This window comes from Schistocerca nitens, chromosome 5 (genome assembly GCF_023898315.1).
Source record: "Schistocerca nitens isolate TAMUIC-IGC-003100 chromosome 5, iqSchNite1.1, whole genome shotgun sequence".
In the NCBI taxonomy this organism is placed as follows: Eukaryota; Metazoa; Arthropoda; class Insecta; order Orthoptera; family Acrididae; genus Schistocerca; species Schistocerca nitens.
The window spans coordinates 134,133,892-134,150,236 of NC_064618.1; the positions used below are offsets into that span (position 1 = coordinate 134,133,892).

General features: G+C 45.3%; 1 protein-coding gene across 1 annotated transcript in view; it reads right to left on the bottom strand.

Annotated features, from left to right (window-relative positions):
• The window catches only part of LOC126259409 (integrator complex subunit 7), a 177,650-nt gene extending 161,951 nt beyond the window's left edge, over nucleotides 1-15,699 (bottom strand). The window contains 1 exon segment of the mRNA XM_049956186.1: nucleotides 15,540-15,699. Within this exon segment, the coding sequence (XP_049812143.1) occupies nucleotides 15,540-15,630 (91 nt within the window). The 5' untranslated portion in view covers nucleotides 15,631-15,699.
• Between the last annotated feature and the right edge of the window lie 646 nt (nucleotides 15,700-16,345).

Consider the following 16,345-nt stretch of genomic DNA (forward strand, 5'->3'; position numbering starts at 1 on the left):
CGTGCCTTATTTACTGTACTTTTCCAGGCAGGACTCAAGTGTAACAGAGACAAGTGCAAATTCCTTTCGAGCCCTCCAAACCAGTTGTTTTGGCTGTCAATGCATCTTCTCACAGCATCAGAGCAGTTCTCTCGCACCGCAATAATTCTATTGACTGCCCAATCGCTTTTGCGTCTAAGTTGCTCAATTCTGCCCAGCAAAACTATTCTCAAATCTAGAAAGAAGCTTTAGCTATTGTATATGAAGTGACAAAGTTTCATGATTTTTTGTATGGTCGCAAGTTCTATTTGGTCACCGACCATAAGCCTTTGTGTCACTGTTTCACCCGTCAAAGACAGTTCCAGCCCGTACTGCACAGAAGTTGCAACGTTGTTCTTTGTTTTTGTCTAACAACAATTACGAAATTTTGTTTCAGCCTACGGCCCAGCATGGCAATGCTGATGCTTTGTCTTGCCTCCATATCAGTCTTGACAATGAGTTTAATTCTTCCGACTTGTCATGCATGTTTATTGATTCGCAGGATAATGAATTAGCTGATGGTTTTCCAGTGGATTTTCGGTGCATTGCTTCTGCGACAGCCACCAATACTTTTTCGCAGATTCTTTGGCAGTATACTCGTACTCAATGGCCTATGTCTGCTGTGCAGATTTGTAATCCTCTTGTTCAACATTATTTTGCGCAACATCACAACACGTCTGTACACCACAGTGTTATTTTGTTATGAACTGACAATGATCAGTCTCGTGTGGTTGTACCTCATTCGTTGCAGTTGGAAATCCTCCGATTACTGCATGCTGGTCATTGGGGTATAGTGCGGACAAAGCAATTAGCACTTCGTCACTGCACTTGGGTCGGTATTGATAAACAAATTGAGAATTTGCTTGCTAATTGTTGCTCCTGCACGGAGCATCAATCTGTTCCCCGCCAGGGCTTGTTTGCATGGCCGACTCCTACTGTGCCTTGCTAGCGTGTTCATATTGATTTTGCGGGTCCTTTCTGGGACACCGACTGGTTGATAGTTATTGATGCGTACAGAAACTTCTCTTTTGTTGTGCCTATGTCTTCTATTACATCTGCCAGTACTATTTGGACTTTGACGTCTATTTTTTGTATTGAGAGCCTTCCTGAAGTTATTGTCTCCGACAATGGCCCCCAATTTGTGTCGTCTGAGACTGAAGTGTTCTGTGCTGCTAATGGCATTCGCCATCTGACCTCAGCCCCATTCCACCCCCAGTCGAACGGCGAGGCTGAACGCTTTGTGCGAATATTTAAGTCGCAGATGAACAAGTTGTGTGCCACAGACTCCCGCGAGCGTGTGCTATGGACTTTCCTTACTTCCTATTGCTCCCAGCCACGCGGCACCCGTTCCCCAGCAGAATTGCTACATGGCCGCGCCCATCGGTCGCCCCTGCAGTTATTGCACCCGCCGCTGCATGCTCCCGCTGCTTTGCCTCGTTCTGGCTTGGCACCGCATGCTTTGGTATTCTACCATGTTTTCTCTGGCGGAAGCGCTGGGAGCAGTGGTGCATCCTTCACCAGATTGGCTGCGACTTATCTTTAATTTCTGCTCCTTCTGGCACTGTCAAGTGACACAGGAACCAGATGTGTTTCTGCCATCCTTGGTTTCCTGTCGATGTTTCCTTTCTGGCAGAATTGGATTCCTCACAGCTTATATGCATATGTTGCCAAATGCATAAAACGTGGTTGGTGAGGTCTTATGGGACCAAACTGCAGAGGTGATCGGTCCCTAAGCTTACACACTACTTAATCTAACTTAAACACACACACCCATGCTCAAAGGAGGACTCGAACCTCTGGTCCGATGGGTGAGGGGGGGTGAAGGGGGGTGAGGGGGAATTACACGGATCATGACAAGACGCCTCAGACCGCGTGCACATAAAACATGTGCTATGTAGTAATGGAACAAAGTTATTTAGTCCGATGAGTCTTGTTTCACATTGTTTCCAACTTCTGGCAGAGATTACATCCCACGAGTGAAACACGGCCGGGGTTCAGTGACCATACCCAGTATTCCATGGTTACTCTGTAAGGTTGTGTACTTGCCAAGTACTATGTGACCATTTTGGCTGATCAGGTCCATTCTCTAACACAATATTTGTTCCTCAATGGTGATGCTGCATTCCAAGAAAATGGGGGCCCTTTTACACAGATTGCATTGTATAGGATTGGTTTATGAGTATGAGGATGCATTTTTGCATCTCCCCTGGCCACCACAGTCACCAGATTTCAATATTATTGAGCCTTTGTTGAGAAGGGTGCATGATCACTATCCACCTCCATCGTTGTTACCTGCCCGTGCTGATATTTTGCACAAAGAATGGTATAACGTGCCCTTGAAAACCATACATGTCCTGTATGTATCCATTCTGAGATGACTAGAACCTGTTTTGAACACAAACAAGTTTGCCACACCCTATTAGGCATGGCAACGTGTTGTGTTTTTGGTGTTTCCATATTCTGTAGAGGTGCTGGAAAGGAGACAAAAGAAAGATGTCCATTTTGGCCTGTGCTTGCACCACCTGTTGAGCAGGAATGATGTCAATGTGTATAATTTTGACATCATGTTGTGGGGAATTCTGACGGAGCTGCTGTATCCACCTTCATCTTTGGTTTTTCTAGTCGTCTTCCTTCTTTTACATTTATTTGCCATAAAGAGTTTTATCTATGGTTAGGAGGTGAGAGGGTAGGATATCAAGGTGTGTATCTGGAAGGAAAGATGATCGAACTATTCGCAATAAATAACCTGTGGCTCTGCTAATCAAAAGACTGACTTCGTGCTGTGACAAAGTACTGGTCTGCCAAGTGATGCTTACGATGGGATAGCACAGCACATGGAGTGCGCACCATATTGGGCAACCTTCTGCAGACTATGTAAAAATTAGGAATGAGTGTTGGTCACAGACAAAAATGGAACCAAATGTGTGTTATTGAAATGAGTGAGGAAATAAGTCTGGAAAAAGCAAAGTAAGTAAACATAGCCATTGTCCTTTAGAAAAGCAAAGTTGTCAACAAGGAAGCCCTTCTAAAAAGTCAGAAAAAGATAAAAGGTATAGTTGGAGAGTACAGTTGGTAAGGAACAAGAAGTACAATGACTCAGGGACCCTGTGGTCAGCACACATCTACAAAAAGAACTGTGAGCCTCTTGAGGAGTGGGTGAGGGGGAGGGGGGGAGGGATGGGCTTTGTTTATAGACTTCAGATGGTTGGTTGGTTGGTTTGGGGGATTAAAGGGACCAGACTGCGACGGCCATCGGTCCCTTTTTCCAAAAAATTAAAACCACCCAAAGAGAATAAAAACGAACAGCAGGAAAAACGTCAGACGGCACAGGACAAGAAATACTCCTACAGAGATCAGACAAAACAAATTAAAATCACACAGAGTGTGACGGTGGTTGGCCGACCATAGAGATAAAAAGGAAAAGCCAACCACCGAGAACACATTAAAAACTCAGCGTAAAATCGTAGGCCAATGGCCAGAATCAACACAAAAGAACAGAACAAACACTCAGAGTAAACGATAAAAACCCCCTGCCCAAATAAAACGTAAAACTAAGCCAGCCATAACAGGGTCATCAGATAAAAGGGCAGGGAGCGTATCAGGCAGCGCAAATGTCTGCCTGACCACAGCTAAAAGGGGGCAGGCCAACAAAATGTGGGCCACTGTCAAAGCCGCCCCGCAGCGACATAGAGGAGGGTCCTCCCGGCGCAGTAAATAACTGTGTGTCAGCCGGGAGTGGCCAATGCGGAGCCGACAAAGGATGACTGAGTCCCTGCGGTTGGCTCGCATGGATGACCGCCACACAGTCGTCGTCTCCTTAATGGCACGGAGTTTATTGGGCGTGATCCGATCGCGCCATTCAGCGTCCCAAAGCGTAAAAACTTTTCGGCGGAGGACTGCCCGCAAATCAGTCTCTGGGAGGCCAACATCCAGAGATGGTTTACTCGTGGCCTCTTTCGCCAGGCGGTCAACATGTTCATTGCCCGGGGTACCGACATGACCGGGGGTCCACACAAAGACCACAGAGCGGCCGCAACGGGCAAGAGTATGCAGGGACTCTTGGATAGCCATCACCAGACGAGAACGATGAAAACACTGGTCGAGAGCTCGTAAACCGCTCAGGGAATCGCTACAGAGAATGAAGGACTCACCTGAGCAGGAGCGGATATACTCTAGGGCACGAAAGATGGCAACCAGCTCAGCAGTGTAAACGCTGCAGCCATCCTGCAAGGAACGTTGTTCGGAATGGTCCCCTAGAGTGAGCGCATACCCGACACGACCAGCAACCATCGAACCGTCAGTGTAAACAATGCCAGAGCCCTGATACGTGGCCAGGATGGAAGAAAACTGGCGGCGGAAGGCCTCTGGAGGGACTGAGTCCTTCGGGCCCTGTGCCAAGTCGAGCCGAAGGCAAGGGCGAGGAACACACCATGGGGGTGTATGCAAAGTGGCCCGGAAAGGAGGTGGAACAGTGAAAACCCGAAGCCCGGAGAGAAGCTCTTTGACGCGGACTGCGATTGTACAACCAGACCGGGGCCGACGTTCTGGCAGATGGACGACCGATCGCGGGAACAGGAGACGATAGTTTGGATGCCCGGGCAAGCTTAGAGCATGGGCAGCATAAGCGGCCAGCAAACGTTGGCGTCGTAACCGCAGTGGAGGGACACCTGCCTCCACTAGTACGCTGTCCACAGGGCTGGTGCGGAAAGCACCAGTGGCAAGGCGTATCCCGCTGTGGAGAATTGGGTCCAGCACCCGCAACGCAGATGGGGATGCTGAGCCATAAGCCAGGCTCCCATAATCCAGATGGGACTAGATTAATGCCTGGTAGAGCCGCAACAGGGTAGAGCGGTCGGCGCCCCAGCGGGTGTGGCTCAAGCATCTCAGAGCGTTTAGATGCCGCCAACACGTCTGTTTAAGCTGCCGGATATGAGGCAGCCAAGTCAACCGGGCATCGAAAACCACCCCCAAAAACCTGTGGGTCTCCACCACAGCAAGAAGTTCGTTGTCAAGAGAAACCCGCGGCTCAGGATGGACCGTTCGGCGCCGGCAGAAATGCATAACGCAGGTCTTGGCAGCCGAAAACTGAAAAACACGCTCTGCAGCCCAAGACTGCGCCTTGCGGATTGCGCCCTGTAGCTGACGTTCAGCAGCTGCAATGCCAAGAGAGCTGTAGTAAAGGCAGAAGTCGTCAGCATACAGGGAAGCGGAGACAGAATTTCCCACGGCCGCAGCGAGCCCGTTAATGGCTATTTAAAAGAGGCAGACACTTAAAACAGAACCCTGTGGCACACCGGTCTCCTGGACGTGGGAGGAACTATATGAGCCCGCGACTTGCACGCGGAAGGTACGATACGACAGAAAATTTCTGATAAAGATCGGCAGAGGGCCCCGAAGACCCCATCCATGAAGCGTAGAAAGGATGTGATGACGCCATGTCGTATCGTACGCCTTCCGCATGTCGAAAAAGACAGCGACCAGGTGCTGACGGCGGGCAAAGGCAGTACGGATGGCCGACTCCAGGCTCACCAGATTGTCGGCGGCGGAGCGGCCTTTACGGAACCCACCCTGAGACGGAGCCAGAAGGCCCCGAGACTCCAGTACCCAATTCAAGTGCCGGGTCACCATCCGTTCGAGAAGCTTGCAAAGAACGTTGGTGAGGCTAATGGGGCGGTAGCTGTCCACCTCCAGAGGGCTCTTGCCCGGTTTCAAAATGGGGATGACAATGCTCTCCCGCCATTGCAACGGAAACTCACCCTCGACCCAGAGACGGTTGTACAGGTCGAGGAGGCGTCGCTTGCAGTCCACTGAAAGGTGTTTCAGCATCTGACAGTGGATGCTATCTGGCCCGGGAGCGGTATCAGGGCAAGCGGCAAGGGCACTGTGAAATTCCCACTCACTGAATGGAGCATTGTAGGATTCAGAAGTGTGGGTGCGAAAATAAAGGCTCCGACGTTCCATCCGCTCTTTAATGGAGCGGAAGGCCTGGGGGTTATTCGCAGAAGCAGAACTCATAGCAAAATGCTCTGCTAAGCGGTTTGCAATGACGTCGGAGTCAGTACAAACTGCTCCATTCAGTGAGAGCGCAGGGACGCTGACAGGTGGCCGATAGCCGTAGACGCGTCAAATCTTGGCCCAGACCTGCGATGGAGTGACATGGAGGCCAATGGCGGACACATACCGCTCCCAGCACTCCTGCTTGCTTTGGCGGATAAGGCGGCGGGCCCGCGCACGCAGCCGTTTGAAGGTGATCAGGTGTTCAATGCAGGGATGTCGCTTGTGACGCTGTAGCGCCCGCCGGCGATCTGTAATCGCTGCAGCGATCTCAGGCGACCACCAAGGCACAGTCCGCCGCCGAGGGAACCCAGAGGAGCGGGGAATGGCAGATTCGGCGGCAGTAATGATGCCAGTGATGACCGATTGAACCACCGCATCAATGTCATCATTAGAGAGAGGCTCAAGAGTGGCAGTGGAGGAGAACAAGTCCCAGTCAGCCTGATTCATAGCCCATCTACTAGGGCGCCCAGAAGAGTGACGCTGTGGTAGTGACAGAAAGATCGGAAAGTGGGCACTACCACACAGGTCGTCATTCACTCTCCATTGGACAGACGGTAAGAAGCTAGGGCTACAGATTGAAAGGTCAATGGCGGAGTACGTGCCATGCGCCACACTGAAGTGTGTGAAGGCACCATCATTTAAAATCGAGAGATCGAGCTGCGACAATAAATGCTCAACGGTGGCGCCTCGACCTGTTGCCACTGACCCACCCCACAGAGGGTTATGGGCATTGAAGTCGCCCAATAGTAAGAAAGGTGGCGGCAATTGGGCTATCAGCGCAGCCAGGACATGCTGCGAGACATCACCATCCGGTGGAAGGTAAAGACTGCAGATGGTAACAGCCTGTGGCGTCCACACCCGAACAGCGACAGCCTCTAAAGGTGTTTGGAGAGGGACAGACTCGCTGTGCAGAGTGTGAAGGACATAGAGGCAGACGCCACCAGACACCCTATCATATGCTGCCCGGTTCTTATAATAACCCCGATAGCCACGGAGGGCGGGGGTTCGCATTGCTGGAAACCAAGTTTCCTGAAGAGCAATGCAGAAGAAAGGGTGAAGGCTGATAAGTTGTTGGAGCTCAGCTAGATGGTGGAAAAAACCGCCGCAGTTCCACTGGAGGATGATATTGTCCATGGCTGAGAAAGGCGTGAAAGGACTGGGAAGGCAATTTACACCGCTTGTTCACTCACTGCCACCGATTCAGTACCCGTGCGAGTGGCATCCATGGCGTCTGAGGGACCGGCGAGATCAAGGTCCGCAGCGGACGTTAGAATCTCGACCTCATCCTCAGACGCAGAGCCCGAAGGGTGCGGTGGGGTTGGTGCCACCGCAAGTTCTGTGGCCTTAGAGGTCTTTCTCTTGGACTTCTCTCGCTGAACCTTAGGTTTCACCGGCTGGGAAGGCTTCACCGATTCAGTCTCCGGGACGGAGGAGGATCGTGAAGCCCTACGCCTGGCCGCTGGTAAGGACTTATGCCACTGTCGGCCGTCATCCTTCCCGCTGGTGGAACCCTGGGAAGGGAGGGTCCCAAGGGAACTCTTACGGGCGAGAGTAGCCGAAGAAGTTAGACGCTTCTCCAGCTGAGAAGCGGGGACGGACGTCCCCGACGGGTGGGAGGATGTTGCTCCTGAGCTAGGTGGTGCAGGACCAACCGGTGGGGTAGAGCCCCCCACGGGCAAGGGGGCAGGAGGAGTCGTATTGCTTATCGAGCTGGCTGGAAGTCTTGAAACTGATGGGGCTAGCACAGTCATTGTAGCAGCTGCGTAAGAAGATGTCATTCTCACAGGATGGAGTCTGTCATATTTCCTTTTGGCCTCAGTATAGGTCAGCCGGTCCAGGGTCTTATATTCCATGATTTTGCGCTCTTTCTGGAAGACGTTGCAGTCAGGCGAGCAAGGGGAATGATGCTCTCCACAGTTGACACAGATGGGAGGCGGGGCACATGGAGTATTGGGATGTGATGTTCGTCCGCAATCTCGACATGTGAGGCTAGAAGTGCAGCAGGGAGACATATGCCCGAACTTCCAGCACTTAAAGCACCGCATCGGGGGAGGGATATAGGGCTTGACGTCACAACGGTAGACCATCACCTTGACCTTCTCCGGTAATGTATCACCCTCGAAGGCCAAGATGAAGGCACCAGTAGCAACCTGATTGTCCTTCGGACCCCGATGAACGCGCCGGACGAAATGAACACCTCTACGCTCTAAGTTGGCGCGCAGCTCGTCATCAGACTGCAAAAGAAGGTCCCTATGGAAAATTACTCCCTGGACCATATTTAGACTCTTATGTGGTGTAATGGTAACGGGAACATCCCCCAACTTGTCACAAGCAAGTAACCTGCGTGACTGGGCGGAGGATGCCGTTTGTATCAGTACTGACCCAGAGCGCATTTTGGACAAGCCCTCCACCTCCCCAAACTTGTCCCCTAAATGCTCGACGAAGAACTGAGGCTTTGTGGATAGAAAAGACTCCCCATCAGCTCTCGTGCAAACTAAAAATCGGGGCGAATAACTATTACCTCCATCATGAGACTTACGCTCCTCCAACGGCGTGGCCAGAGAGGGGAACGTTTTCGGATCGTACTTTTGAGCATTAAATTGAGCCCGAGAACGCTTAGAGACTGCTGGCGGCTGGCCGCCAGCGAGAGATGATGTACCATGCTTCATTGCGGGTCATCCGCCCTGATGCCACCTACTCCGACCAAGGGCCCACCCCACGGGCGCCACCCAGCCGCAGCAATAGCCACCTGGCAGGATGTCCATTGCCGGGAGTCCTGATGCCCCAGGGAGATGGGCATCTACTCCTTGGCATACGTGGGGAGTTAACGGCGCAGGCATCAGTACAGCGATCCCTGTGTTGTCAGGGGGCTACAACCAACAGGGTACATGGCGGCCCCACCACAACGGACTGGCTACCGTGCTGGATCTTAGGTGCAAAAATATCCAAGGTCGTCGTCGCAGTTAAAAGCAACACTGCAGAGTGCAGTGTGGTAATCGCACCCAGGGACATATCCCCGCCCAAGAGACGGGAAACGAGCGGGACACCATTGCAACGACGAAAAAGTCGGCTAAAGGTCTCAATGCACAACGGATACAGTGCACCATGTAAGGTGCCCTTCCCCAATTGGCTCGCTCTTCGGAATAATTTAGAAAGATGGAGGTCAAACCCGAGAGGGGACCATCACATGAGGCCGAAACATTTGAGACTCCTTTTAGTCGCCTCTTACAACAGGCAGGAATACCGCGGGCCTATTCTAGCCCCCGAACCCGCAGGGGGGAGACTTCAGATGAAAGAAAATCTGACCAATAAATTTAGTCTTTCTAAACCAATTCAGATTTCCAAAGAATTCCCCCCTAAATGTCTACACATTATTGCCATGGTTGTTGGAGTTATATTATTCCACTAGTACCAAAAGATGTAGGCAGCTGTCTTATTTGATGCAGGAACTCTATATTTTGTGTTTTATTTGTCTCAAAATTTACTCAGTTACTCTCTAAAGGATCCAAGCATTTGATAGTCATTAAGATCAACATCTGGATGGTAAGGAATGTGGGGCATGGGTTTTGTACTTGAGATTGTCAGTGTTGTTATGGCTCTACAATGATATTAGCGATTACACGCCTCTACCAAACTTCTCTATGCACTACAGTCTTCAGTTATTTAAATCCAAGCTGCTTCTGAATGCCTTCTAAGCCAATTACATTTGGCCATTGCCTCAATTTTTTCTATTTCTTGGAACCCAGCAAAGATTTTCTTTGGTCCACCTACAATCCATCACCTGGCACAAATCCTTCTCACTTCAGTTCCATTTTCTTTACATTGTAACTATATATTACAGTCCAGTTTGCTCTCTGGCGCACTTGTTTTCCGTTTTCCCCTAGTAATTGCCATAATGCATGTATATTTGAATGTATCCATGTTTTTTTGAGGTTGGCAACTTTATTAGAAATTCATGAAATAATTTTTCCTCCTTCACTCACGTTTTACAAATAGTTATCAGCACGACAGGTTTCAGCAGCATGCTGTGATTGTCATGTGCTTTACAGCTACATGTATACTTCGCCATACTTCAGATTTCAAGCTTCAAATTCAGTCGCTAAAAATTTAGTTTAGGAAAGTAGTTTTGCAAAAGCACCCCACATTATCTTTAATTAATGGTCTATTTCTTTTGAATCCAATCACAATACAACTTCACTGTTATGTTTTCAGTTTCTAACTATACTCCAGTCTTATAACGGATTTTCCGACTTACTTTCAAAAGGAAAGTTCATTCATTAGCTGTTCCGATTTATCTACACTCTGGGTGAACAGTACAGTGTTTTCAATGAAACGAAGGTGGTTTCAGTATGATGTATTAAAATGCATTCCTCCCCCCCCCCAAAAAAAGCTATTAAATGTCATCTAGGACTACTGAGAATAGTTTTGTCATATGGAATCTCCATGTCTGTCTTCACCGTTGATTTTGAATTTATCACTGTGAGTGTGAAACCTTTTAAAAACTTTGGCACTGATTTACACATTCTTCAGTTCAGTGACACAGGTTTAATAAATGGCTCTTTCCTCAAAAGCTGTTAGGGCATATTTTGTTGTTAAATTGAACTGAAAGTATTCTCAAGATCTATGAATTCCCAGCGGAATGGTAATTTATTCTCAGGGTTCTACTGCAATCTACCCAAAAAAGTTTTACAACACCCTCATGATGCGCAATGTTTGTAATACATTGACAGGAAACTTCTTTTACAGTACACTTTGACCACAGGAAATTGCTATGTGCAGCTACCTGTGTAATGGAGGTAAAGCAAACCTATATTCTTAGAGCAGGTCTCCAACTGTGAACAGAACAAGGCAGTTTGTGGGTACTGTACACCACAGGGATCAATAATGTGTTGGATCTTTTTCTTCTTATATATAAATGACTTCCCAACACACATCCAAGAAGCAGAAATAATTCTCTCTGTGATGACACATTTATTATAATCAAGGCTAACGGAATAACTTTAATAGGCAATAACTGAAAACACAAATCAAACTTTCTTGAACATTAATAACTGGTTTCCTGCAAATGAACTTTCACCAAATTTAGATAAAACAAAATACATGGACTTCAGTACTGCACAAGGCCTGATCACACCATTGTAAATAATGCATTAGGGTAAATAGATAAATGAAACAATACTATAAATTCTTAAATGTTCATACTGATAAGGACCTGAAATGGAAGTCATGTTACAGATAACCTTAAATATATTAGCTCTGCAACTTTTGAGGTACAGATCCTATTAGGTCTAGGAGATGAAAAAGTAAAAAAAATTACTAATAATGTCTTATGTTGTCATATTCTGGGGGTAACTCCTCACTGAGAAAAAAGATTTGTTGCACAAAAACTTTAAATAAGGATAATGTGTAGTGTCTGCTCTAGACCTATTGTAGACAGTTTTCCAAACGGCTGGCAATATGTTTAATGCCTTATGAAGCTTGTTGACAACAATCAATCACAGTCTGAAAACTCACCTAAATGTAACATAGTAAGGAGAAATGATTTATACTTTCCATACTCAGCCTTGGTGTGGCAAAGAAAAAAGTGACATATTCAGCCTTACAAATCTTTTACCACCTAGCCAGCAATATAACGTATTTTACACAAACTGAAGTCACATTGCTTGAAAACTCCTCCTGCTACACAGGAGATGCTCTGAGCATGTTAGTAATATGATTTGTGTGTGTGTGTGAAGATTTAATCATTACATGGATTGTGTGGAGGGGAGAGGGAGGGGGAGGGGCAACATTTTCTGGTGAGATTTACCATAAAGTCAGTAAAATTCACTCGTTCCATTTCACAGTAACAGGTTTGTATTATGGTTCATTGAGCAAAAATAATGGGTCTTTTTAGGTGGGTCATGTTTGTGGTTGGTTTGCTTTAGCATTTGGAGGGACGATCTTGTGGTGGATGTTCATGTTTGAAGTTGTTTGGGTTTCATATGGTACTCAGTCATTTGACTTCATTCAACCATCCTGTGAAGTTATCATTGGAAGAATGTGCCGTGTCACTATTGAGTTACTATGATGTATTGTTTTGGGGGTTTATGCAGTCTTGTATGTATTAGGTATGATTAGTATAACGGTCTTTTTACGGACCAAAATGTAATCAAGTTTTGCTTTTCCTTTTTTGTTAGCAATGGATATGATGGGAAAATTTAATAGTTATTTGCTACAGGTTGCACTGGGCGAAGATATGATGAAGACCATAGGGTTTTTGCATGGGTTTAGTTTGATTTCCGATTACATGAGGTGTATGTGTGTAATGAGATTATAAAGTTCAATAGAGTCCTGGCTTCGAGTGTGTGAAGTATAGGAGGAATTGGGTATGGGCCTTGAGTGGTAGTGGAGGTCAATTAGTCGCAGTTTGTGTGGAGTGGGAGGGTTAGCCAACCTACTTGTATTTGTAGGTGGCTTTGGTTGGTAAATAATATTTTTATTTTATATGGTTTTCAATGCGTTATTTATTGTTTTTTTATTTGTGTATGAGGAGGGAGACGGGACACAGTTGGTACCATTGGCTTCATTTGAGCTATGTAGATTATGTGATACCTGCAATACCAAGATTTTTACTTGTGTTTGGGTTCTAGGTACTGACGGCTTCATTTTTATATAGGTCCAGTGAAATTTGCAGTACCGAGTTTTAGAATTGCGTGTGTTGGTTTTTCGATATTGAGGGTTTCATTTGAGCTATATAGCGCAAGTGAAATGTATAATTCCTGTGTGTTCCATATTTGTAACATTATGCTGTAAGCTGAGAATTTTTGTGTTTGATTTTGTGGATACTGGTAATATTTCTTTTGGGATGACGATGTTTTTCATATTGTATATGAGCTTGTCCCTACCCTAAGCCCCCTACTTTCTGCAGTTGTCCCATTAGTTTCATTTTATTGCTGGAGTGAAATATTCTTATATGGTTTTTATTTTTATTCACGTGAGAATGTAGTAGCATTATGGTCGCATATGCTGACATAATTCAGGGCAGATGGGTGGAATCTAACAATTCCACAATGCCCAAACAACTAACTCTGCCAACATGCCTGAAAGGATTATCTGAAGGTTGTACCATGCTTTCACTTTACATCAAGAAGGGTTATCAGCATGGGATGCTACATGCAGAATAGACAGACACCACAGCAAGACATTCACATGTTTGACCACTCATGAGACACGAAACAATGAAACTCTACCTCTTACTGGTTGATGACCACTACCAACAAATTATGACTCTTAAGTATATCAAGGAGAATTCAAATTAACAGTGTGCTGCCTATCAGGAAATAATTGGGAGGGGTATGTCAACCTGTGTGGTACACAACACATCTGTACACAATCAATTTGGCCTCTAGCTACCCACTAGAAACAACAGCACAAGCTGGAGTATGGTAAGCAAAGTTGGTGGGCAAGGGAAAATTTAGAATGGAAATAGGATCAGTGGCATCAGGTTCTCTTCACAGATGAGTGAAGGACTTGTCTGATATCTGATGATCATCATAGAAGAGGATGGAGGTGCCTAGGAATTAATTCACAGGCACGCTGTTAACCTGGTTCAGTAGTGAGATAGGTCAGCGTTGTTATGTGCCAGTACCATATACTGATGCCTTTCATCGCTATCAAGGACTATATGAAGGCTGTGTAGAATGAAGACAGGATATTCAACATCTGGTACAGCCTTACAGTTACTCTTTCCACACAATAAAACATGAACACACCTAACTCACTCCATGAACATCTACCACTAGGTGGCAGGTATCAACTGTATGGAATGGCTTGTGGTTTTGCTGCCATTAAACTTACCGCACACGCATGAAGCCAACTGAAACTTGCAGGTATGTCACTGAAGCACCCCTCCCTACACACTGAACAACTTCAGAAGGGTCACCAACCGAGAGTGGTATCCCCTACAGGTTTCAGCAGTAGTCTCTCTCTCTCTCTCTCTCTCTCTCTCTCACACACACACACACACACACACACACACACACACACACAATGGTTGTACTATTTGTGGAATCACAGACAGTTTTGACTTCGTACTAAGTAATCATCAGACAATCACAACTCATTGAATAAGCAGCTGGCAAGTTTTAAAGTATTAAAATCCAGTGATGATAAGTAAGAAGTCAACTGAACAGTTGACATGTTACTACTATGTAACATACTCAAATCATGTGATAGTTAGTTACTATGTTATTAAAACTGGTCACAATTCTGTTTGGTGACTTGAAGCTGAGAAAAACGAAAAAGATTTTGGCTATTCTTATATTCCCTGGTCCCCCTGAATCTAAGTTAATGTATGTTCACAGATCAATGTAGATAGGCATAAGTAAGTGATGGAAAACTTCTAATGAACAGTTCATAATTTCAAATATGATCCATAAATGATCCATTATACTATATCCACTTCTGACTCCAACTTGTTTCTTCAATGTTGTTATTTCATTGCGTGCATTTTCTGATAATTTCATTGAATATCTCATACATTTTTCTCTTGCCTTTTTGCTTCCTTCTGCTTTAGATGAGGCTTGTTGTCTCGTAAACAGATTTTTTGTAAGCAATCTTTCTGGTTCATATTATATAATTCTTGTCATTTTGGTTTCAATCATTTCTAGTGAATTACTAAAACCTCCCATTGCATATTATTTCTGCAAGACTATAACGGTTTTATACATCTAATATGAATGAATGAATATGGGAGTACTTCTAGAATGTATTTTCGATAATCAGTATAATCCATGTCTTCAACAATAGAAACACATAAAGAAATATGTATTTGCTCTCCATTCTATGCAACCTGATGAAATCTGATTACCACATGTAAACTTCTTTTTCTCCTCTTCACACTACTACTATTTTCAACTGCTTCTTACATCAGATACATAACTTACGGCATCATCCCGCACCTACCTCCAAATATTTCCAAACAGTCTTGTTTTAACGTAAAATATTAAGTTATGTATCTAGAATCGTTTGCACTGAAATTTCCTATTGCCTGTAGTATCTGTCTCATTCCATATAACACAACAGCGGACAAGTGAGGCCCTCGAATAATAGAGCGGAAAATGAAAATATTCGCTGATTTCGATGTCCAATAGCCTACATAGGTTAAAAACTTAAATTCTCCATCGGCAAAAAGTGAATGTAAAAGAAATAGTAAATGCGGAGAGATCAGGGGCAGCATGTACATTCGGGTGGATTTGTGTCATGAAAAACATACACTATATTTATAATAATTTTGACACTTTTATTTTATTCCAATCTGTGTGTATACAGATTTATTTTAAAACAGTTTGACAAAGCAGTATAGCACATAACTCCCCTTGTGTACTTTTACAATGGCGTCTTTAGCAGAAACGGAGCTGATGTTAAAAGTCTACTGGAAGAATACTGAAATACTTAAATCTTGTGTAAAAATTAATAAAACTTACCTTTGTCAAGTTCTGTAAGAGCTGTATTTGCATCCTGCTCCGGCTCTCCCAATCCATTTTCGTTAAATGAATTAACCCTAACAGGTATCATAGTATGAATTGCACATACACACACGTAAACAAACGGTTGTAAACACAACAGCAGACACCTCCCGGCAACATTGACACAACTGAGCGTAAAATGGTTCACGTGACCAAAATCAGTCTTACCAACAACTGGAAGTTACAAATAGAGCCGAAACAAATTTTATGCAGAAATGCCATAGGTGCTGTAGACTGACCTTGTAAACCGATACGGAATCACCACAATTTGTCCAAAAGAACCTATAGCTCCGAGTAGTAACAAAAAAATCCTACTAATTCATTAAACACCATAAATGTAGAATTATGTGAAAAAATATATCTCAATATTAAGCAAAATGATAAGTCAAAGTTGTCATAATAATGATTAATCTCTGGCGCAAAAAGTAAGAAGGAAAGTAATAGGAAATTAATCAGACCAGAATTAGAGAGATCAGTATTGAGAAAAGAAAAACACATTTCCCTTCTGACAGATAAAGATTCTCATATCACACTCTGTGCTCATACTGGAGAGAGGGCGGAAGAAGTAGATGTAACTATAATATTGTAACAACGAGTTTATATTTTAACGCGTTTTATTGTATTTCAAAAATTTTTAGCCTGGTTTCCGAGGGCGTGAATTACTTTCTACATCTACATAGATAATCCGCAAGCTACCGTATGATGCGTGGCGGAGGGTACCTGTATCACAACTAGTCATTTCCTTTCCTGTTCCACTAGGAAAC